The sequence below is a fragment of the Squalius cephalus genome (genome assembly GCF_949319135.1).
Source record: "Squalius cephalus genome assembly, chromosome: 7".
NCBI classification, from domain to species: domain Eukaryota; kingdom Metazoa; phylum Chordata; class Actinopteri; order Cypriniformes; family Leuciscidae; genus Squalius; species Squalius cephalus.
In genome coordinates, this window is record NC_137128.1 from 20,213,518 (window position 1) to 20,238,748 (window position 25,231).

A 25,231-nucleotide genomic window follows, 5' to 3' on the forward strand; every position below is an offset into this window, starting at 1 on the left:
TTTTTTTCCCCCTGAATTAGGCTACCGCTGGGTGTGAATTGTGCAAAAAAAATACTTTTTTACCTTGCCTTCTTCTCTGAAAAGCGTTCCGCCCATTCAGCTGACATAAAAAACACTTTCAATAAACTAAACAAAACCTATCCAATGATGAAATGTTTTCTGTGTTGACAAATCTTGTGCGATGTCCTAACTGCCGGGATAATCACACAACGCGTACAAGTCTGCTAATGATACATCCATAGGATACATCCGATTTGCGAACTAATGACTCCTTTGAACCGATTCACTTTAATGAATGGTTAAAACAACTGATCGGTCCAACACTGAATCGGTTCGGTGTATAACAGAATCGGTAACACTTTACAATAAGGTTCCATTTATTAAACTCTAGTTAACTAGATCAGTTAACATTAACTATTAATAAAGTGCACTTCTACAGCATTTATTAATCTTTATTAATGTTAATTTCACCATTTAGTAGCCTACATTATTTAAATGAAAAGTATTTATTAACATTAGTTAGCTTAATGCACTGTGTGAAGTAACATAATAAAAATGCAGGGTTAGGGTTAACTAAGATTAACAAAGATTAATAAATACAGTAACAAATGTATTGCTCGTGGTTCATGTTAGTTAGCCTAATACATTCACTAAAGTAAACAAACCAAACCACATTTAACACCTCTTAAAACGAGAATTTTGTTTGTTACCTCAATAAATTTAGGGTCATTCTTATTTTATTTGTGTACATTTTAATCATTAACATTAAAAACACTCTTTTTACGACTAAAATAACAGTAAAGGGTAAAAAAAAAACTGAATTCCCAAAAATTAAAACGGAAAAAAACGGAATTTGCAAAAATTAAAACGGAAAAAACGGAATTTGTGAAAAAATAAAACGGAATTTGGGAAAAAATAAAACGGATTTTATAGGGCCCTAGAGCTGCGCCAGAGCGATCTCACGCCACAGCGGTAATTATGTTTTTGAATTTCGTAAGAAAATGGACGTAATTTGAAATCTGAGACTTTGTTTCATATCAATAATAACAAAGCACAAAGATTATTGCGATTTATTGAATGGGATGCGCACAACAATGATCCATTCATTCATCAACTGAAAACAGGATGACTAATCAATTCTTGGGATTTAAGAATCGATATTGTTTCGTAAAAATGAGAATCGATTAAAATCGAGAAATCGATATTTTTTACCCAGCCCTACTCACAACGCAACCAAATAGAGAGAAACCCGTTGCAAATTCTCACAACGCAAGCAAATACAGAAACGTGCTGCAAATACTCACAACGCAACTAAATAGAGAAACCCGTTGCAAATACTCACAACGCAACCAAATACAGAAACGTGCTGCAAATACTCACAATGCAACCAAATAGAGAAACCCGTTGGAAATACTCACAACGCAACCAAATAGAGAAACTCGTTGCAAATACTCACAACGCAACCAAACAGAGAAACCCTTTGCAAATACTCACAACGCAACCAAATACAAAACGTGCTGCAAATACTCACAACACACATATGATCATGACGTTAAAATAAACAAAAAACTCACTTTTCAGGTCATCGACAACACCACTGACGAGTAGACATTGAACAAAAAGCCCAGCCAGGTTCATCACTTGTTGGGTTCCCCTTAAACATTTCCGTTGTGGTCTGTGCAATTTGCAGCACGTTTCTGTATGTGGCTGCGTTGTGAGTATTTGCAGCGCATTTCTATATTTGGTTGCATTGTGAGTATTTGCAGCACTTTTGTTGTCAAACTGATGAAGATGTTTTCTGAATTTCCTGGTGTTTTTTCAATTTTGTCTCTCGGCCACCGTATAATAGCCGTGGAGTTATATGATTTTATTCATTTACATGACTTATCCAGTGCTAGAAATCACATATTTTTTCAAGACAGTGTGAATCCGTTTTTTAGTTTTTAGTAGTAGATTTTTAATACTTTTGGGTTTTTTACCGCTTGTTATTGTCTTATTTTAAATAATTGTAAGCCATCTTGAGGCCCCCTAGTGGGCCCCGGCTCCCTCGCAGGTCTAAAATCTAAAATGGATAGTACATTAATAATAGACCTGTACTTATCATACGTATATACTTATCATTTTGTCATATATCTGAACTCTGATACTCTAAACAATTGCTTTCATCTCTTTCAGTGGATCACCAGACAAAGAAAAATCTGTGAGTACAACACAATCCATGAAAGTGAATAAACGGTCTACAAACTTAGTTTAGGTAGTGTTGTGAATTATTATTTCATTGTGATCGTTCTTACATTGTCTCATCCTATATATTTTATTCCCAGAAAAAAGCCAATGGTGCACCCAATGGTTTTTACGGTGAGATCGACTGGGATCGATATGTAAGTAAATCTCTCCGAATGCTGATTTTTCATACGGTCTTTATAGTTCCTGTGAATGTAATGCCTCATGTGTTTGTCTGTACCATAACAGAACTCTCCTGATGTGGATGATGAAGGGTACAGCGTTAAACCTGGAGAACAAGGGGGAAATATCCTTTTAGTCTTCACATGCATATTGATCTGTATTCATTTCTTCACAGTACATCTTTTCTGACCTTTAATTTGTATAAAAATAAAGAGAAAAAACTATGGAATTCCATAACAAGATTCACCAGCTTCAAAAGTCAAGATGGGCTGCTCCTCCAGTGAATCAGAGGGAGAGGGAGAGGAGGAGCATGGGAAGAAATTTAAGATCAGGATCAAGCCATTGGCAGCAAACAGTGGAACCTGCACAGTATCTACTATGGATGAGCTGAAGGCCTCAGTGGGGACGCTGGCCATATCTCCTTCCCCTCTGGTTCGTCTTTAAGTTTTATTTTACACTGCTTATGTCCCATAATAATATTCACATTCAAATATTGAGATGATTTCCTCTGTTCTTCTGTTTCCTCACACAGAGAAAGAGCCCGGTAAGCAAGTGTTTTTACACTTCTGTCTGGTTTTACCTTAGTTTAGTATACCTTAGCTCTCAGGATCATAACAGCAAATGGTGAATCCATCAAAAGTGCTTTACTGGAAAAATTGTAGTTCAATCCAATTGAATTTAACCATAATCAACAATGCTTGAAATTAATCTGAAATGCATAAATAAACTTGACTTAAGTTTTAAGACTTAGCAGTTTAGTTGTTGTTGTTTTTATTGGTGTCTGTCGATATTGGGTATTTGTTTGTGCATACTCATATCCACTACTTTTTAATTTTTTTCAATATTTTTGCTCTCATCTAATACTTAAAGTTAATCTTTGAAAACACTAATAATTAAATAACACCTGTAAGCTTAAGCAAAACTCAGAACAAACATCCATTTTTCATACATTCTTGTACACAACCGTTCAAAAGTTTAGGGTCTGACAGATTTTTTTTATTGTTTTTGAAAGAAGTCTGTAATGCTTATAGGACTATAGCTCATGTAAGACACATAGGCTGTGTCTATTTGATCAAAAATACTGTAAAAATGGTAATACTATGAAAAATCATTACAATTTAAAATAACTGTTTTCTATTGCAATACATAAATGTAATTTATTCCTGTGATGCAAAGCTGAATTTTCAGCATCATTACTCCAGTCTTCAGTGTCACATGATCCTTCAGAAATCATTCTAATATGTTTATTTGATGGTGAATAAACATTTATTACTATTATCAGTGTTGAAAACAGTTTTGCTATTTAATAGGTTTGTGGAAACCATGATATATATGTTATCTTTGAGTAATACATTTTTAAATAGAAACCTTTTGTAATATTATAAATGCCTTTACTGTCACTTTTGATTAATTTAATGTACCCTTGCTGAATAAAAGTATTAATTTCTTTATAAAAAACGTTCTGACCCCAAACTTTTGAACGGCACTTTATTACATTTTATTATTATTTCATACATTGTTTGTTGTGATGACTTGTACACTTACATTTATTTGAGTTTTTAGTGTGTTTTTTAAGTTTTTTAGACAAAAGAGTATTGAAATTTAATATTGATTGATTATTGGCCATAACATGCAACTATTTTTATTTTAACAGCATCATTCAGAATTTTAATATTGCTGCATCCCTAGAACTGTGTTTAAGTAAACAATGAGCGATAAATTCTTTTTTTAATTGAAATGGTTTAAGTTATTTGAATTACTGGCTTTATGTAGATTTTATATTTATGGATTTTGCAGATGCATTTATCCAAAGCAACTGACAATGCATTGCATTCAAGTTATATAAACCCATAAACATGCTGTTGCTAGTAACATTTTGTACTCTTTGAGTCACAGAAATGCATTTATAATGCATTAATGCTTTCATGTATAATGAAGAAGTGTGCTTCCACCTGGAAAGATCCATCACGCATGTTTTCCTCTTCTAAATATTGTTTTTGTTAATAGTACTGATCTGTTACTCACTCTCTGACCAGGTCTGTTCTTTCTCCTTTTTTGCTGATCTCAGAGACGAAGTCCAGTAAGTATGGTTATTGTAAATGTGATTACCAAAATGTACTGATATGATACTGATGTTGCTATTGCATGCGCAATAGAAGCTGTTACACTGAACATTTCATTGTGATGATGCTTCATGTTGTGTTACTGTACTGCATGTTGGGTGTGAATGTCAGATGGAGTTCAGTGTTGGCACCTAGTCTCTGTTGTCCATTACCTGAAGATGTTTGCCGCTCATCAGTTGTGTCAGAGAAGCTTCATTAGTTTTCAATGATAAATGGAACTGATGGAAAACAATGTCCAGGTGCCAAATAATACCTGTTATCTCACATGATGGGACTGTATATTCAGTGCAGTGGTAGAAATGTGTCAAAGGGTAGAGATTTAGCTGTAAGTATTTGCATAAAAATAATATGTGGTCGCAGGTATGCATATATTTCCACTTTTGACTGTGGCCCATCTAATCAGAATTTACTATAGTTTTCTAATATTAGTTCTATTGTTTTGTCTCGTTCATTTGGTCATTTCAATTTTGGTCATATTGCCCACCTCTAACTTGTATCTATTGTTCAAAAGTATTTTTTTTTTTAAAGAAATGAATACTTTTTTAAGCATCGATGCTTAAAAGCAATCAACAGTGACAGTTAAGACATTTATAATGTTACAAAATGCTGTTCTTTTGAGCTATCTATTGATCAGAGAATCCTGATAACAAATATTTCACAGTTTCCACAAACATGAAGCAGCACAACTGTTTTTAACATTTATAATAATAAGAAATGTTTCTTGAGCAGCAAATCGTCATATCAGAATGATTTCTGAAAGATCATGTGACACTGAAGACTGGCGTAATGATGCTGAAAATTCAGCTTTGATCACAGGAATACAGTAAATTACATTTTGATATATATTAAAATAGAAAACTATGGAAGCTTGCTCGCAATTCGGACTTTATATCACACAATTCGGACTTATATCACACAATTTCAGTTGCATATTATAAAGTCAGAATTGGGAGTTTATATCTCGCAATTCTAACTTTATAATGCAAATACGACTATATATCACGCAATTCTGACTTTCTAACTCACAATTCTGACTTTAGAACTGGCAGTTGCAAGTTTATATAAAAAAGTATTTTGCAAGATGTTAACTAGGTTCACACAAGAGACTTCTTTCAAAAACATTTTCTTTCTATCCCATCATGTTAGTTCATATAAATGTTGTATATAGTGTTTGTGGTCCTTGAAATGTCTTTGTTATCTTCTTCTGTGACCTTTGTTACAGTGCCAGATGAAACGAAACCTGTCAAGTGAGTGTTAATTTGGAAATATCGACATGACTTGTATTGTCGTATCACTCCAGTTTGTCGATCATGGCGGTCACTTTTAAATAGTTGTCTTCTTTGCATATTCCAGGTGAGGAGATTGCCAGACCAAGACGATCTACTCCAACACCCACGACAACCCCAGGGCCTGGTTCAGACCCGCCCAGGTTAGTTATGGAACTTTGTGGTTCTGCTCACTATTGAATTATTCATTTTCAGTTGAGTAACCTTTCTAAATTTCACTGCCTGCATACTCTTGGTATATTTTGGACTTGTTGTTTTTCTTCTGTCTCGCATAAAAAGAGAGCACACTGCAGCGTTTTTCGGCCCACCGTTTGAGACCAATTTTGAAGCACACAACTCAGAAGGTAACGCTTTCCAATATGGAAAGTTACATTCATACTTATAAATAACCTTACATTGCTGGGTTATTTTATGTGGCAAAATGTTATATGTGGTTTACAAGATTATCCTGTTAACCGTCAGTGTCACGGTAGCAGGACTCTTGGCACACTTTTTTATTGCCTTTTTTTCCCCACCACAAATTTTAGTAATCATCATAAATTAGGCATAATTTGAAAGCTTAAAGTTGCCCCATTATGCTATTTTAAATGTTCCTAATTTTGATTTCAGAGGTCTCCTACAATAGATTTAGCATCAAAGGTAAAAAATTATAAAAAAAAAATTAATATTATACATTTGCAGCATTACCTCATTCCTCAAAGAGCCTAAAAGCCGTTTGCTCAAAGATTCAGACTCTTTCAGTGATAATACTCTGCTCTGATTGGTCAGATGGTCCAGTCTGTTGTGATTGGTCGACTGCTTTTAGCACGTGCCAGACACGAAACTCCCATTACCGTTTTTGAATTTCAGCTCCAGACGCTTCCTCAGCACTTGTACACAAATTGTTACGAACAGTAATGATGGCATCGGTTTTTCTGTATCAGTTCCAGCGCGAGTCCTTTTGATGTGCATGCAAAGTGGATTTGCAGCGCCGAAAACAGCGTCTTCTCGACGATTGACAACACAAACCAAACTCTACCAGACCTCACCTACAACTACAGTGTTTGAGGGCCGGTTGTTTGTGGGCAGCCAATGAAGACCATTGGTTGGCATTATGCAAATTTGTTACATGTTACGTAGGTTTGTAACAGGAAGTAAGACTGGAATTGCAGACGACTCGTTTCAGCAGTTCACAATCGATCCTTTCTTTTAGGAGAAAAAATCACTTTATTTGTCTTCTGCTTTGATCTTTAAAACTTTGCAGACCTTATTACACACTAAATAAAAGGTAATATGGGAAATAGCATACCAGGGGCACTTTAAACACTCAAAAGTCATCCTATGAATACCGTTTTGAAATTGGACATTGCGTTACCATAGACATGATACAATAAATCCTTTTAGCGGGCTCAAATTTTGTGATATCAACTTGGCATTATGACATATGGCATTGATTTTCTAGCCATTATAGAGTCCAAATTATTTTGTAAAATATATATTCTGTATAAAAAAATGTTCAGTTCGGTACATTTACTTTACAATGAACTCTTTACATTTCTATAACTTTTAACACTTTTATTTTTGCAAGCTACTTTCACTTCTGCAATAATCTGCTGAGTGTTTCCTTTAAAAAGAGAATTGCGTCTGTATTCTAAAGTATTCATAAATTACAACCATTTAAGTTCAAATCAATGCTCAAAAAGGGGGTGACAGTTAACAGGTTATCAGTTTATCAGAAAAAAATTATTCTGTCTTGCTTTGCTTTGCCTTATGAAATATTTGTGTTGGTCAAGTATTGTATTGATGGGCGTTTCTTTCATTAATGTTAATGACAGTGTTCCTGGTTGAGCCGGAGCCCTGGTGTCAGTCCGCCTCTCTCTCCACCTGTGTTCTGAGCAGATCTCTGCCCACTGCTGGTACTGCTCCACATTCATCATCTTACAAAACTGTCTTTATTCAGCGCAATATTCAGTAAGGTAGTACTTCTTTCCGAACATGCCCTGTCAACTGTCTTTTCAGTTCCGCCTCCACTTCCTCCAAAGAACATTCCTGTCACTCCACCTGGACGCAGCTCTAGCTCTGTAGAATCCTCCGGTACGTACTGACAGTTCCAATTAAGCATCCAAAAACATGTCATTTCATTCTTTTCAAAGAACTGACTTCCAGGATCGTCTTTCTCTAGAATACTTGTTCCTAGCTTTATGTTTGTGGTAGGGGTGTGCGATATTGTCAAAAATGATATCCCAATATTTTCTATGATTTTGTCAGTAACGATAATTTGACTATTTTGCTGAGTGTGTTTTTGTGCTGGTACCTTTACTGGTTTAGGTCTGTTGTGGACATTTTTGACACCTTAAATTGATTTCCAGGGGCGTTTTACCTTTATAAGGGAATTTTTTTCTAACCTTATTAGATATATGCATCATATTTTGTCAAATTCTTACATTTGATCAATAAATTCAGTTAGAATAATAAGACAATATAGGCTGTTACCAATCAAATGAAATCAATATCAACAAAATCTTTTTTGCACTGCAGAACTGCTACAGAAGCTGCATCTAAAACAAAATTGCATTGAATTGGCAAGAAAAAAACATGCAAATGATAAACTATCCCTCAATGAGGCTCAAACTTAGCAATTAATATGTGAATCACATGCGTGCCGAACCATGGGGCTTCACTGCCATTCACAAATCCTCTCCTTTGGCCTCATGGGATAGTACAGTGTCCATTGTGTGTTGCTCAGAGACGCACAACAGTTTCATTGCAGCTTTGTTTGAAACTATTTTCATTGGTGAAATAGAGCAAAAAAACTATATCGTCAACATTGTGTCTAAAATGTAGCACAATATTATTTCCTTGTTTATTGAACTGTTGTATAAAAAGTTATTCAATACAAAAGCTCATAAAGGGTCATTTTTGCCCCATATATTGAATTTTGGGGACATTCTAACTCTATTTTACAAGGCAAAAGAGAGTGTGTGCACTCTCAAGGCATGTTTTTGCAGTGAGCGACATACTCGATAATGTCAGCTTCAACACTGTTAAAACAACAATTATATACACATATATGCAATACATATTGCACACCCCTAGTTTTTTGGTGGTGGTGAAAAAGATGGAAGAGTATTTGACAGTTCATTGTTGTTCTTTCCAATCAGGTTATTATAGCGTGGTTCCTAGTGTCAGAGGACATGGATCAGCTTCGGCCTATCAGGATTCCTCATTATCTGACCCGGCCGCAGGGGCATTTATGCCTGACTTGGACTGTGTTTTCGGGCCTGTAGAGACGCCCAGGTCTGGATCAGATGTGGTGCAGTGCAGTTGGGTGAGCTTCAGCGAGGGCTCTCCCGCCAGACCTCCTCCACCAGATGAACCCGCCCCTTCCCCGCCTCTGTCCTCTTCCCCTGCGGACTCGCCTCCGACCTCGCCCCTCAACCTGCCGCCTCCCGCCTCGCCCCCTCCCCCCCTGCACTCCATCCCGCCTCCAGATTCACCTCCACCACCACCGCCCTTAGACTCTCCTCTGAGTCCCCTGGACCTTCCCTGCTGCTTTCAGCTCCCAGAGCCTGAGCTCACCCTAGAGTCCCCTGTGACCCCTGCCAGCCCTGGACTGCCCTTCCTGCCAGCGGACCACCCTCCATATGGAGCCATACCTTCCCCTCTCACCTTGAGAGACGACAGTAGAAGAACCCCTGACTTGGCGAGCATGAGGGACGAGTTTACTGTGTTTGGCACATCACCCAAAGACATTGCAGCAGGAAGCTTCAGAGGAACCCCGCCTCCACTGCCCCCTCCTACTTACAGGAGTGTGATGGGCTCCCCGGGGCCCGGCAGTGGTAAGTTAGCAGTTGTTACTGAAAGGGATACTCCATCCAAAAACGGAAAATTCTCTCATCAGTTACTCGTACTCATGCTATTCCAGTTGTACAGTATATGATTTTCTTTCCTCAGAGGAATGCAAACAAAGATCTTTAAGGATAAAAACCCTTCTCTGTGAGTCCATATAATGCAAGTGTATGGGACCCCCAAAGTTGACTCTTAAAAAAACCAAGCAAAACTAACACGAAAAGTAAGAAAATAGCTACTCTTTTAAACCTATAAACCATTGCTTCCTGCCAATGGTCATACATTATTCATGCTTGATGTAAACATCCTCTGTGTTTCTGCATCACTTCTCGCTTGTGCATCAGGATGCACTTTTGTAGTGCTTCACAACTCTCTCATGAACCCACATATGACCGGAAGCGATGGTTTTTACAGTAATTCAAAAAAAAGTTTAAAATATTTTTCTAACCTATTGTTTCGCTTTAGAAGACATTTATTTGTCATAAGTATTACCGCCGAATCAGCATCAACTTTGGAGGTCCTTTGCAGTATACAGACTCACAGAGATGGATTATTTTTCTAAAAATCTGCTTGTGTTCATCTGAAGAAAAAAGTCATATACATTTGGGATGGCATGAGGGTGAGTAAATGATGACAGATTTATTTATTTTTGTTTTGGGTGGAATATCCTTTTAATACTGAAGAGAGCATAATGACAAATTGACATGGAAATAATGAAGAAAGAAAAAAAAGACTAATTTCTAGACCAGTGGAGTCTTACAGTATTGAATGGAGAGTTTCAAAATGCTAAAGCTTGCATCCGTGGAGCTAACTGATCTTAGCTTGTTTTTTCAGGTTTAAGTTCAGTTGCTTTTGAGCAAAATAAACTATGAATGTTCTCTTATTGGCTAGCACACCTAAATTTAATTATTTCCTTTGTCCAAAAATATTTAACATCTTACTTCACTAAAGTACTGAGCACATGACATACAGTACTAAAGAAAAACCACTGTAGTCGTGTTTTACCAATTAATTCCCTTGTTTAATTTAGTTATACTATAGCCATGATTTAACTAAAACAAGGGAACTAATCAATAATTTGTGGGAACAAATTCTTGTTTTTGTACTTTATGTCATGTGCAGGGCTCCGTACTGCTGTAATGGCATAATGGCAATATGACATTTCATCAAGGGAAATGGATAGATTAATAATTTATTCAAAAGAGATTACAGTTTTCACCTTCTCAGAGAAATACTGTTACAAGACAGAGTATTATTAATATTTTAAACTCATTCAGTATTATTAATAATCCATGAAACTAAATGAGAACCAATACAATTATTATTATTATTATATAATAAAACTGAACAAATGAAAGAAATCACCATGTCAACAGGAGCCTTGATTGAACCATTATTATTATCTTAACAGCTGCATTAATAATAATATTATTAGTTCACCCAAAAATGAAAATTATCCCATCATTTACTCACCCTCAAGCCATCCTATATGTATCTGACTTTCTTCTTTCAGCCGCATACAACCTGAGTTCTGTTAAATAATATCCTTGCATAGCATCCATGCGTCATAAAAGTAATCCATACAACTCCAGTGGGTTAATAAATGCCCTCTGAAGCAAACCGATGGGTTTTTGTAAGAAAAATACCATACAAATATAAATATATAAATATGAAATATATAAATATTTATATTTAAAACTATAATCACTGGCTTCTGGCAACAGTTGTATCCGTGTTCACAAAAAACTGTTTTCGCGAGAGGGGTCCATTCGCACCTAAGCTTACGCTACTCCTACATCATACATCGAGTCAGAGGTCACCCTTCCGCCTGAACTCAACTCTCTCGTGAGGGCGCGTATGGCCGTTGCCGGAAACCAGTGATTATAGTTTAGAAAGTTTTAAATATGGATATTTTCCATCGCTTCACTTCAGAAGGCATTTATTAACCCCATCGAGCCGTATGGATTACTTTTGGAGCTTCAAAAACTCAGGCATTATTCAACACCATTATAAAGCTTGGAAGAGCCAGGATATTTTTTAATATGACTCTGATTGTGTTTGGCTGAAAGAAGAAAGTCATATACACCTAGGATGGCTTGAGGGTGAGTAAATCATGGGATCATTTTAATTTTTGGGTGAACTGTTCCTTTAATAATAATAATAATTAATGATAAATTAATGAATGACCACACTGAAGTACTTCTGTAATAATTATCTTATTTTATGTCCTTAGGGCCGTCTTCTCCCGCACGTGCTGGCACTCCACTGTCTGCTGGCAGCCCCATCCCGCCTCTTCCACCAAGACCATCATCACGACCGAAACTACCACCTGGAAAACCAAACCTAGCAGATCTGGTATGACTCTCTCCACTGCTGTGGAACATTTGAACAATTTCACCTCAAAAGAAGATGCCTAGTGGTTCTCAACATATTGTCAAAGACATTAGCCTACTGTAATCCCAGTAAATTACGGTAAAATTACCAGAATTACACAAATATGTTGTTCATACAAGCAACGGTGTTCTGGCTTTTTAGCGTTAAAGGGATAGTTCCCCCAAAAATGAAAATTAGCCCATGATTTACTCACCCTGAAGCCATCCTAGGTGTATATGACATTCTTCTTTCAGACGAATACAATCGGAGTTAAATAAAAAAATGTCCTAGTTCTTCCAAGCTTTATAATGGCAGTGAATGGCCGTTTCTGCTTTGAAGTCCATAAAAGTGCATCTATCCATCATAAAAGTGCTCCACACGGCTCTGAGGGGTTAATAAAGGCCTTCTGAAGCGAAGTGATGTGTTTGTGTTAGAAAAATATCCATATTTAAAACTTTTTAAAGTGATATAACTAGCTTCCAGCCAAACGAACATACGGATTCCACTTAAGTGTAAAGCGCAACTTTATACTTAAGTAAAAAAAAAATAAAGTGTTACTTTTGAGGGACAGGCATAGGGAGATGATCACACAAAACGTGTTTTTTCTCTTAAAAACACGAGATGCACATATTAGTATCCAACTGCAGAGCTGCAGCGCTGATGAATGGAAAAGAAGGGAGGGTCTCGAGCGTGACACGTTTAAAAAAGTTGAGAGACATGGCGCAATGGTCAAATATTAACATAGAAAAACTATTAAAAAGCAGTAGAGCTTACTGTAAACACCACGGAGTAATCGCGTCATCTCCATAACAACTTTATGATTTCCCGTTTCGGACCTCGTACACTCATAATACATGGTAATGTTACAACTTCTCGTACTGGTAAATTGCCAGAACCGATTTACCAGTATTTTTGAAAAGGTCCTGTTCACACATGATCTCTTTCTGGTAATTTACCAGTAAATACTGTATTATATGTGAAAATAAGTAAAATAAGAAAATAAAAATAATTATAAACAACAAAAATAATTAGATTCAATTCCATTAACTAAATATTCTTAATGGTTTGCACTTTTTATAACCAATGAATTTACATTACTTTTCTAGTTTGTGAGTTTTTTACAAATAGCAATTCCAACCCCAAAAGATATTTTGGAGCTTGCCAAAAACTATATATACATTTGTTTATATACAAATTATATTCATTATAAAAAAAAAATTAATGACTTCCAAGGTCTAGAAAACACATTTAATTTTTATAAATTTTAAATAAAAATGGCAGTTGTTAAAGGTATAGTGGAGGATCTTTCCGAATTTTAGATAAGACTCCACTTCACCTCTCCACTTTTTGAAAAGTTTGATTGATTCACCAGAATTATTGACAATTAGGAGGACCAATAGTATAGGTGATCCACCCGGAAGTAAAAAATCCTCCGCTATACCTTTAAGGACACAAAGTAAAATAAGAAATATGATTTCAGTTTACATCTTGATTTGTGTCTGTTTTAGCTTAATCAGAATCTTGTTTTATCTCATTTTAAATATTTAAAGTCATCTTTGGATGTGTGCTGAAGGCCTAGGAAATTATTGCTTTGGTTGTTCTCACTAATTCTAAAGATCCAAACATTAACCTCAAGTATTTATGGGTATTTATACCCATATACTTCTCAAAGACAACAATAGTTGCAATTGTTCACTAAGAGAGTGTGGACTAGGCGTCAGATTTATAATCACTGGTTCAAGCTGTTATTTCTGTTTCCCCTCAGGCCCGTCCCTTCAGTCCCCCGATCCACTCCTGGAGTCCTCCACCCTTTGCTCCTCTGGCCAGAGCTGAGAGCACCTCCTCCATCTCCTCTGTCACCTCTCTGAGCACAGCCTCCACACCTACACTAGGCCGAGAACTGAACCTCTCTGTGTCAGGTGGGCCACAACACAGCTGTCCCAAGTCAGTTATCGCTGATTATATACAGTGTGAAGATGATAACAAGGCATAATGCCTTCTTCAGTTCAGTAAGTTGTGTGATATTTAGATCAAATTAGATCTCCTTCTGTATTTCAGCATGTTCCAGAGGTCCGAGTCCTCTCACAATGGGACCCCAAGACACTCTACCAGTGGCAGCCGCCTTCACGGAGACCATCAGCGCCTACTTTAAAGGAGCAGATCCAACTAGGTAAGCCTGCAGGGCATATTTTAAAGTCAGATTTTGAATTTAGCTCATGTTTAGTTAAAATTTGTTGAATTGAATGTTTTTCTCTCGTGTCTTGCTGTGTGTTGTAGGTGTTTGGTGAAGATCACTGGTGAGATGGTGCTGTCTTTCCCAGCAGGGATCACCAGACACTTCTCCAGCCACCCCAGTCCACCAGTGCTGACCTTCACCATCAGCCAGTACAGTCAGCTGGACCAGGTCCTTCCCAACCCTCAGCTGCTGTGCTGGTAATACAACACCTGCAACTAGTGAATGAATGAATCGTTCAGTTGAACCAGGCGTTTTAATGATTGTCAACCCGTTTTAGAAATAGTTTGTAATCATCCCACTGTAAAGGAGAACTTTGCTTGAGAGTAGAACTTAGGTGAGTGATGTTGAAATTAGAGTTGTCTCAATATTAAAATAATGGCTGATATCAATAAACCAATATTTATGTTTATGTTATGGTCAGTATTACAAATTATATATTATTTTCTCTAAATGTATTAAAAACAAAACACTAAAACCTAAATGCTACTGTCACTAACCGGTTGTTGAGAACACACGACGAAAAAGATTAGATTCAAAAGTGAGTAACAGGAAACGTAACAACCGTTATGCACTGATGAGACCAGGCAAATGAGAACAGAGACACTGGAACTTAGAGGATGTTTACATGACATTGTTTTCAACTAAAAACGTAACATTTTAGCCATTCATTCAGACGACAACAGCGTTTTGGGAGTCAGAAAATGCAAAGTTTTGAAAACGGGTTTCAAAGTGCAAGTTAACGGTCTCTGTGTAAACAACAAATACTCGAATTTGTGAAAAGATGACGTCATTAACGTGTATTACGTGTTCAATCTATAGTGTTTCATCGCCATCTAATGGCCTGGCAGCAGAAAACAGCGTTTTAGTCGTTTTCGCGGATCCGTGTGAATGGGGATCGTTTTGACAATAGTGTCATCTGTACACAGAAAACTCTCCGTTTTAAGCATGTCGTTGTCGTGTAAACGTACCCTTAAAATCAAGAGCAAACAAAGGTAATCAAACTCGCACAGCTGAACTGAATGATGAATCAAATCAGTAACCAAGGGAACTAACTACGGCACCGACAGGCTGGGAAAAGCAGACAGAAAGCAAACTAAAAAAGAACTCAACTGTGACAGCTACAAGCAAATTTAGGCATCACGACATTATAATGTACAGTATGAAAAATATATATTCATTTTTAATTCTACTAAAGATTATATTAAAAAAAAAAATATTAAATTATTGATGTTGATTACCTGTAAGCATTAGATGACGTCTAATAGGTAATCTAAATGTAAAAATAGGGAAAATTAGCTTGAACAGTTAAAAATATGCTGAAAATCAGCTGATGTTGAATCAAACAATATATCAAACAATAACAGTACAGATACATTTAAAAATTATAATATCGGCTAATAACCAATATGGTATAATGTTCATCCCTAGTTGGAACCGTAGACAATGTAACATTGCTTTTGAATAAATAGCTATTGTATAACTGTTATAATTGTTAAAGGGGTGGTTGATTATGATTTCACTTTTCTAACTTTAGTTAGTGTGTAATGTTGCTGTTTGAGCATAAACAACATCTGCAAAGTTACGACGCTCAAAGTTCAAAGCAAAGGGAGATATTTTCTTTTACAGAAATTTCTTTTTAAGGACTACAACAAACGGCTGGTAGGGACTACACAACATTCCTCTCGGGTTAGTGACATCACCAGCCATAAAATTGACATAAACCCCGCCCCCTGAACACGATTTATAGATGATCAAGACAGAATATGCTAATCAGTGACTAGAAGATAACTACACGTAAGCTACATAAATTCATCAACTAACTATTCAGAAATGTTGTCTACATGTTGTCACTTCTTCTTGAGTCTCTTCATCTTTCTGACTCCGGTTTGAACATAAAAGGCTAAACGTTTTTTTTAATTTTCAGTGCATGACTGTGTGAGTGCAAGCTGTTGTAGCTCCGCCCTCTGTGCCGGGAGCAGCAACTCATTTGCATTTAAAGGGACAGACACAAAAACGATGCGTTTTTGCTCACCCTCAAAAATTGACAACTTTAACATGCTATATAAAAATATCTGTGGGGAATTTTGAGCTAAAACTTCACATACACACTCTGGGGACATCAAAGACTTATTTTACATCTTGTGAAAAGGGCATTATACCACCCCTTTAACTAAAACATAAAAATTAGAGAAACTAAAGAAATTTTAAGAAACTAAAATTACTAAAATTGAAAAACTAAAATCAGAACTTTAAAAAGGTTATTAAAAAATATCAATAATACTATAGTAGTATCTAAATAATACTAATATAACAATGCTATATAAACAAAAGTTACTTAATACTTTTTCACTGCACATAAATGCTTCTGATAAAAACTTCTGGGAACTCATTAGAATGACTCAGATGAATCAGTTAATTATTTTTAAACCAGTTCTTTGAAATAAACATTCACTAATCTGCTGTTATTGTCCAATAATTCTGAATTCTATAAAAGTAAAAGGTTTATTGTTTTGTGACAAACCAATATACTTTGTCCAGTCTGATATATATTGGCCCTGTATTGGTCATTTTGAGATGATCTGCATCAGTTAACTAACCTATTAACAAGAGTGGTCATTTTACAGACTTGCAGACATTAAGTTGAGGATGTTTTAAATATGTTAAATATGTTTTTAAATATTTTTTGTTTAGTGAATGTAATATTTTGTACAGTAAATGTATATTAATTTTATTTGCTATCATTAAAGTGCAGTGTCATTATATCAGCATTATATAACAGCCTTTGACTACTCTGCTCACTAGATATCAGCTTTGGTTTAAAAAAAAACCCATCTTGGCCAACGTTTTAAAGCCCTTTTGAGATGGCATTATTTTAACGTGAAATATTTCCATCCTGCAGCGACACCACACCACCTACAGGTGACGCGAAGGAGTTCTGGGTGAATATGCCAAACTTGTTGAGTCACCTGAAGAAAGTGGCTGAGCAGAGGCCACAGGCCACGTATTACAATGTGGACATGCTGAAGTACCAGGTGGGATTTTGCATATAAACATGATCTGTGAGGATCTACATCATTTAAAGGGGTCATGACATGGATTATTCTTTTATTATTTTAATATTTCTTGAGGTTCATTCATGTCAATAAAGGTTTTTTTGCGCACACACACACAAAAATAAATAAGTGTGTGTGTGTGTGTGTGTGTGTGTGTGGACATGTTTTTCTACACCGGTGGGGACTTAAACCTGAATGCACACAGACTCATGGGGACTCGTGTCACCGTGGGGACCTAAATTGAGGTCCCCATGGGTACAAAAGCTTATAAATCATACAGAATTAGTTTTTTTGAAAATGTAAAAATGCAGAATGTCTCCTGTGATGGGTAGGTTTAGGGATAGGGGCAGTGTAAGGGGATAGAATATACAGTTTGTACAGTATAAAAACCATTACGTCTATGGAGAGTCCTCACAAAGATAGTGCACCAGACATGTGTGTGTGTGTGTGTGTGTGTGTGTGTGTGTGTGTGTGTGTGTGTGTGTGTGTGTGTGTGTGTGTGTGTGTGTGTGTGTGTGTGTGTGTGTGTGTGTGTGTGTGTGTGTGTGTGTGTGTGTGTGTGTGGAAAAATGATTATTTTCAACCCTCATTGTATGAAATGATCCGTTTTTAAGGAGCGGCTCCTTTAAAGGTTTGTTAGTAAATGGCCACTGTTATGTTTGGCTGACATTATCCATATAATATCTTCATTTACAAACAAAGCATTATGAAATCATTTACTTATGGTTTGCGATGTAGCTGCGGTCAGATCCTGTACAGTTCGATGCTTCATCTGTCAACAAAAGTTTCTTTGCGAACTCTCCATTACACTGTGCCTCATTTACAAAACAATCTGCAGTCAAATGCTCCAACCAAACATATAAACCTCCATGACGCCATTAAAAATAAACCATCCACTTGTTCCTGACACTGGGCAAATTTGATTTCTCATGTCATGACCCCTTTAAACCTGAATCTGGTCATCCTCTCTATAGTAGTGTAAGATATTTGAGATTTGTCCTTCCAGGTGTCCACTCAAGGGATCCAGTCCACGCCGCTGAACCTTGCGGTGAGCTGGCGTGGTGATGCCAGCAGCACAGACCTCAGGATAGACTATAAATACAACACAGAGGCCATGGCCACTCCCACACCACTCACCAACATCCACTTCATGGTAGCTGTGGATGGTGGCGTGAACAAACTCCAGGCCATGCTTCCACCTGCCACCTGGTAAGGATCTATCAAGAAAATCACTCTAAAAAAAATCAACAGCAGTGTGTTGATGTATTGTAATGTTTTCTCATTCCTTGCTTTTAAAGGAACCCAGAGACGCAGAAAATTGCGTGGAAGATCCCAGAGCTCTCACAGAGATCTGAAAATGGAGGTAAATCCCCTTTAGATATTAACTGGTTGGAAGGGAAGCCCTCTAAAAGCTTTGCTAGAACGTTTAGCTCATGTTGGCAACTGCACAATGTGGTACAACTGGCAGATTGCCCTAATTTCAGTAAATTGAATTACTTAAGGAAAGGATTCACAAAGCCCAACTAAAGCCATTTTTACACCTGGTATTAAGATGCGTTTTGGTCGATCGGATCACAAGTAGACGAGGGAGACACATTCCCGTTTACACCAGATGTTTTAATCTGTCTCTTTTGTCCACTTTCAACCACTTCTGTCCTGATTTCTTTGAGGGGAGGGTCTATGGGTGGGTAAATGTATGGGATTTTTCAGATCTTGCAGTCTAATGAACGAAATAAGCTCACACAATTCCCATATGAACGTGACCGGAGACAATGTAAAAACATACGGAGAGCATCAGCTTTCATTTCTGCTCTGACAGCCACAAGATCACGCCGAACGCTTTGAGAGAACATTGTGCTTGGTATGTTTTTCGTCTTCAAACCAAACTTGGGTCTCCAACCATTAAATACAATTAAATGTCCAATAGCAGCCCATATATATCGTAAACAACGCTGCATTTGGCACAGTCTTTATAATTTATTTTAAAAGCATAGCTACTGTATATTATTCTTAATACTGTTTTTATTCTTAACTAAAGTTATTAAAATTTTAATAAAGCTGGATTCAAATAAAAAAGTAATAGAATAAAACTTTTTTTGAAAAATTTGAAATGTTGCCTTGGCAGTTAATTGAAATAAAATAAGTTTAAGTTGAAGAACTAAAATGACTCAAATTAAAACTGAAATTAGAATAAATTAAAGCTATATAGAAATATTTTTAAAAAATGAATAAAACTGACAAAGGCATGAAAAGCATTAAAATTAAAAGCAAAGTTGAAAATAGAAAAACTAAAACTAAAAATATAATATAAATAGTAAAACAGTAGTGCTTAATAATAATAAAATACAGTAACACTATTGTACTATAAGTGCCATGCAAGATGCAAGATACAAGATACAAGATTCTATGGCAGCTTTGAATCGAATTAAAAAAGAAAAATCTAGTATAAAAACACCCTAAACCGCAGCTGAGCAGATGAAACGTCTCCATTCACTGCAGAGGCTTGACATCAGCGGTCACTCAAACTGCAGTTTGCTGAAGACAAACTGAAAATGGAAATGCTCTTTTTATTGTTAATCAGTGTGTTTATAGACAAACCCTAATGATATTCAAAACCAAATTTCAAAAGGGCTTTTTGCATTGTGCGTATAGGATACAAAATTGAAACATTCTGTCATCATTTACTCACCCTCATGTTGTTCTAAACCTGTATGACTTTGTTTCTTCTGTGGGACAGAATAAGATATTTTTAAAAATGTCATGGAGTCCAATCATCTTCTGTGTTCTGCAAAAGGTGAAAATCTGACATTTGTAAGGTGAAAATATTGTTTTGTGTATTTATTCATAATCATGAACATATGTTAATGTCTTTTGAACTGCACATCATATTATATTACCTTTGTAAGCATTTGTTTATTTGCCTACTAGCTTAGCGTAGCATTAACTTGTCAAGAACAGCTCTTTGGTTTAACTAGAACAAGATAACACACTACGTTTTTGATCAGGCATTGCCGACGAAGGAATTCTGTGAGGGGAGAGGAAGTTTCATGGCAACTGAATTGCAGTGACAAAAGTATTGAGGGCTGCGGGAATGAGTCCTAAAACCTGGAGACAAGTTAGCATTTTTAAACTGCAACGCGTCTGAAATCAATTGGGTTTTTTTTATGACTTTTTGGTTAATTGCCTGAAATAGAGTGTGTGGTTAACACAAGCTCAAGATATTTTCACGTTTTATTCTACGACATAAAATACATCAGTATTACCCCCCCCCCCCCCCCTTGTGCCTTTTTATTTAAAGGATTTACTTGTCTTGAAAAAGGCGGGTGTTTACAAACGCGACCTGCTTGTCTAGGACATTAAACGTCATGGAAAACTCGTCTGCTCACTAGTCCGCTTTCACAGCCTCAATGTGTTTATACTTGCGCTCTTGCAAACTATTCTAAATCAAATTTTGTTGGAAATTTGTAGGAACCTTAATGGTGGTGATGTTGCAGACATTCAACCATGGCGTAGTTTGTTTATAGCCTGACTCTAGTCTAGCTTGACTCTTATAACTTTTCACTTCTGGTGATTGTATTTAGGCTTCAAAATCCATAATTCAGAGGGGGTTTTTCCGGCAATAATCCAAAAAGTAATGTAAAAATCCTATTGGCTTTTTGTCGATGATCCCAGGGTGATGCTGACTTCCGGGTTGGTCTACAATAATACAGTACCCAATCTAATACAATTAGTTGTTTAGCGAAGAACAATGAATCATAAACTTAAATATTCAGGCAGTTGTACACTTGTAAAAACTTCATTGCACGGTTAAAGGGATAGTTCACCCAAAAATGCTGACATCTTGTCATCATGTACTCAAGAGTGTTGGTGACCAGACAGTTGATGGTAGCCATTGACTTGCATAGTATTTTTTTCCTAATATGGAAGAGAAATTGGGTCCGTGGACTGTTTGATTACCGACATTCTTCAAAATATCTTCTTTTGTGTTCAGCAGATAAAAAAGAAACTCATACAGGTTTGGAACAACTTGAGGGTGAGCAAGTGATGGTCAAAGTTTTCAGTTTAGGGTGAACTATCCCTTTAAATGTTAAATGATGACAGACAAGTTAACTGGAATGTTGCAGAGATGATATTTGCTTATTAAAAAACAACAACACTTTGTTATTAACCTCATAAATATGCAAATACGAATGTTAACAAATGTACAGTGTGAATAAACCGTGTGGTAGGATATATATCTGTAATGTCCTGTCATTGTGTGTCCGTGTGCCAGGGGTTGGCGCTCTCCTGGCCCGCTTCCAGTTAGCCGACGGCCCCAGTCGACCATCGCAGCTGGCAGTGCAGTTCACCAGTGAGGGCTGCACTCTGTCTGGCTGTGATTTTCAACTTGTAGGTTCAGGCTATAGACTATCCTTGGTTAAAAAAAGGTTTTCTGCAGGTATGTCTTTTTAAGAAATATATTTGTTCATTTGCAAAGAAGCAAAAAGAGCTTTTCACTCTGTGCTCTGTGTTCAATCAATGACACTGACACCCCAAATATTCAATTAAGGCCTTTAACCCAGTGTTTAGGAATGTACAATGTGTGAAATACCAGGAATGAATTGTTTAATTAACTGATTCAAACGTGATAAGTTTATTTTTTTACAGTATCTGATATAAAAATGTGCTGTTTTTGTATTCCACAGGTAAATATCTGGCAGACAACTGACCCGGCTTCAGCGACGACCTGCTGGATGATGGGCTGTGAGTGGGACGTTAGGATGCTCTTTTGGCACTACAAAGACTTTCAAAAATGTTTTTAACGAAATTCCAGAAGTACAGCACTCAAAATCTCACTTACAATGTCTGGTGTAGAATATCATCAGTGCGTTCTGTGGGTGTGTGTGTGTGTGTGTATGTGAATATTAGCAAATATTTTGTGTGTATATGATAAAACTTCAGGACAAATGCAATACGTGGACTTTTTCCGCTGGGTTCTTGCAGAAGGCAGAGTTTTCTTTTTCACTTATTGCACATTCACTCAAACCAAACACACCTAGTGACATTACAATCTAATGATACCAGGGTTCACATAGGCTATAGGAACACACGTGTTAACAGTGTTTGGCTTTCTTTTAGTTATTTAGATCGATTCTAAACAATTCGATTGAACTATAATGAAGTCTCAATTCCCAAACAATGCTACAGATAACACTTCACAATGAGATACGGTTTGTTAACATTAGTTAATGTATTAAGCCCAGGACACACCAAACCGAAAGTCGTTTTTGAGTGTCGGTCGGCTTAGTTTTTTAGGGTTTTTTGGGCTGATTCAGCTTGTTGAGAGAGAACTCTGATTGGCTGTTCAGCTTAGCGAACATGAGAATAAAAGCGAAAGTAATGAAAGCAAGCAAAGAAATCAAAATGGTACAGACAGAAGACTTAAAAATTTACATAATCTTACCTGAGCATTCGAATGCACGAATATTTTCATAATAACAAGAGCCGACTGGAATGAAGAAAGTGATCAGTGTGATTCATGTTCAAAATGGTAAGCAAGCGCTGCTTTGTTTACGGTTTGTATATCTGCAGTCTTAGATTCGGTTTCTCTTTTTGAATGATGAAAATAGACTATTGATACCTGCTGATATAGACAGATATTAACATACACGCAGGCGCAAAACGCACATGCTAGTTGACAATTGCTTTAGTCATTTTGGTGTGTTCAAGCGCAGCTTTCTGTCTGAGACGCAGCCGACGAGAGGCTTTCATCGCCGCTAGTTCTTTGACTTTGCCTTGGTGTGTCCTGGGCTTTAGGAATCAACAACATAGTTACAGCCTTTTTTAATCTAGGTTAATGTTAATTTCTGCATATACACTACCGTTCAAAAGTTTGGGGTCAGTAAGATTTTTTTTTTTGTTTGTTTTAAGAAATTAATACTTTATTCAGCAAGGATGCATTAAAGTGATCAAAAGTGACAGTAAAGACATTGGGATCATTATCATGGGATCCACAAAAATATTAAGCAACATAACTGTTTTCAGAATTAATAAGTTAGCATATTAGAATGATTTCTGAAGGATCACGTGACACTGAAGACTGGAGTAATGATGCTGAAAATTCAGCTTTGATCACAAGAATAAATGACATTTTGAAATTCACTAAAATCGAAAAGAGTTCTTTTAAATTGTAATAATATTTCACAATATTACTGTTTCTGCTGTATTTTTGATCAAATAAATGTATCCTTGGTGAGCATAAGAGAACTCTTTCAAAAATATATAAAAATATTTTTTTACTGACCTCAAACATTTTGAGTTTGAGTTGTAGAAATCAACATTGTTGTATTATGAACAAATGTGAATTAACTATAGTAGTAAATGTATAAATGAACACATTAATCATACCTGGATTAATAATGTTGTAAAAATGTAAATGTGTTTTATTAGGTTTTTTTTGGTATTTATTAGTTTATGATGCCTAAAACATCAACTAATGTTAGTGAAATAACTCTTATTGTAAAGTCTTACCATCCTGCAATTAGAAATGATGAGAAATACAGACATGCTTCCACAGGATATTCTGTTAAATATCATCTTCAATTGTTAATATTAATTTGATGTTATTGGCGAAAACATGTTAGAACGCATCACTTCTGTCTAGTTGGCCCTTTTGTTAAACTAAGTGCTTAAACATGAATGTGAGTATTACATTCATAATTCATGCAAAAAAAGTGATGCCTACTTAATATTTTTCTCAATTTCTTTAAATCGTTTATTTTAGGAAAATGAAACTCCATTTGTGTCAGGGATGCAGAATTCCTTAAGGCGAAATAAACTTAAGGAACTGGTCAAATATAAAATATTTTCCTTTTGGTTTTCCACAATGTGGATTTTATTTTCCCAAAACATTGTACTGTAGCAATATTTAAAGATAATGTGTAAAAAATGTAAAATAGAAATTGTTAAACATGTATCCAAATGGATACAGAGTTTCTATGTCTTGTCATAGAACCGATTTCATGTCAGGTTATTGTTGGTATTTACAGTTCATGGTGGCACTTTATTTTTATTTATTAAATGTTTTAAAATACATGTCATTTATTTGATGCCTAGTTCTGTGGTTTGTAATGGATTCCGAACACTCACTAGACTGTTTTATTGCTCAAAAAGGGAAAGAAACAACAATGGACTATTACAGAAGAACATTAATCACATCCTTTCATTTATCACTTCCTTGTACTGTATTGTGTTGTCAACTCGCATATTTTGGTAAGTAGGGAAATGCTCATCTTTATTCTACATGATTTTTCTTTGCTGACACTTCGTCACAAGACTCATATGTGGATCATTGCCTTTAAAACTGTGAGATTATCCATCCAAGTGTATAGAAACGTTTTCTAGAAAAGCCTCAAATATCTCTAGTTGTAGAGATATAGTTTGGGAATACACAGTACATGATGTTCCTGGATAATCTTCAGTTATGTGCTTTGGCTAATGTGGTTTTGGATAAGTGACACATTATTTCTGCCATTAATTAAGTGTACTTTATTTCAGTGTTTTGGATGCCTTACCTGACCTTAAATGTGGAGCGATGGATAGACAACTGCTGCTTGCGGAAGGTTCATTCCTGTTAAAACAAGTCTCTCATTTTATAAAATGTGTATTTATTACTTTTTATCCCACGGATGTTGTGGTATTGTGTTTGTCAGCTGACTTTCATCTTGTTCGTTCATCGTTCAGAAAATGGAATATGCAAACATTTCATGCATAGAATAAACCTCTCCCCAGAATTTAAGAGAATATAGAGACTGAAAATGCTAAATATATCAAAAATGAAAATAATGTAATGTCTTGGAAATAAAATCAAGAAATTCATGTTTAACATTCTTGGCTTGTGGTTAAAAGTCATTGTCATATATGAATATATGCACTTAAACTAAAACT

At 36.1% G+C, this 25,231-nt stretch overlaps 1 protein-coding gene across 1 annotated transcript in view; it reads left to right on the forward strand.

The window, feature by feature from the left end:
• Positions 1–25,168, forward strand: part of sgip1b (SH3GL interacting endocytic adaptor 1b) — a 33,192-nt gene extending 8,024 nt beyond the window's left edge. The window contains 22 exon segments of the mRNA XM_079877433.1: positions 2,176–2,200; positions 2,325–2,381; positions 2,473–2,530; positions 2,654–2,838; positions 2,939–2,950; positions 4,475–4,486; positions 5,752–5,776; positions 5,883–5,958; positions 6,095–6,159; positions 7,630–7,710; positions 7,814–7,888; positions 8,956–9,633; positions 11,877–11,998; positions 13,782–13,981; positions 13,983–14,052; positions 14,056–14,186; positions 14,294–14,449; positions 17,152–17,284; positions 18,312–18,514; positions 18,604–18,668; positions 21,579–21,743; positions 21,991–25,168. Coding sequence (XP_079733559.1) covers positions 2,176–2,200; positions 2,325–2,381; positions 2,473–2,530; positions 2,654–2,838; positions 2,939–2,950; positions 4,475–4,486; positions 5,752–5,776; positions 5,883–5,958; positions 6,095–6,159; positions 7,630–7,710; positions 7,814–7,888; positions 8,956–9,633; positions 11,877–11,998; positions 13,782–13,981; positions 13,983–14,052; positions 14,056–14,186; positions 14,294–14,449; positions 17,152–17,284; positions 18,312–18,514; positions 18,604–18,668; positions 21,579–21,743; positions 21,991–22,013 — 2,617 coding nt within the window. The 3' untranslated portion in view covers positions 22,014–25,168.
• Positions 25,169–25,231: the final 63 nt, after the last annotated feature.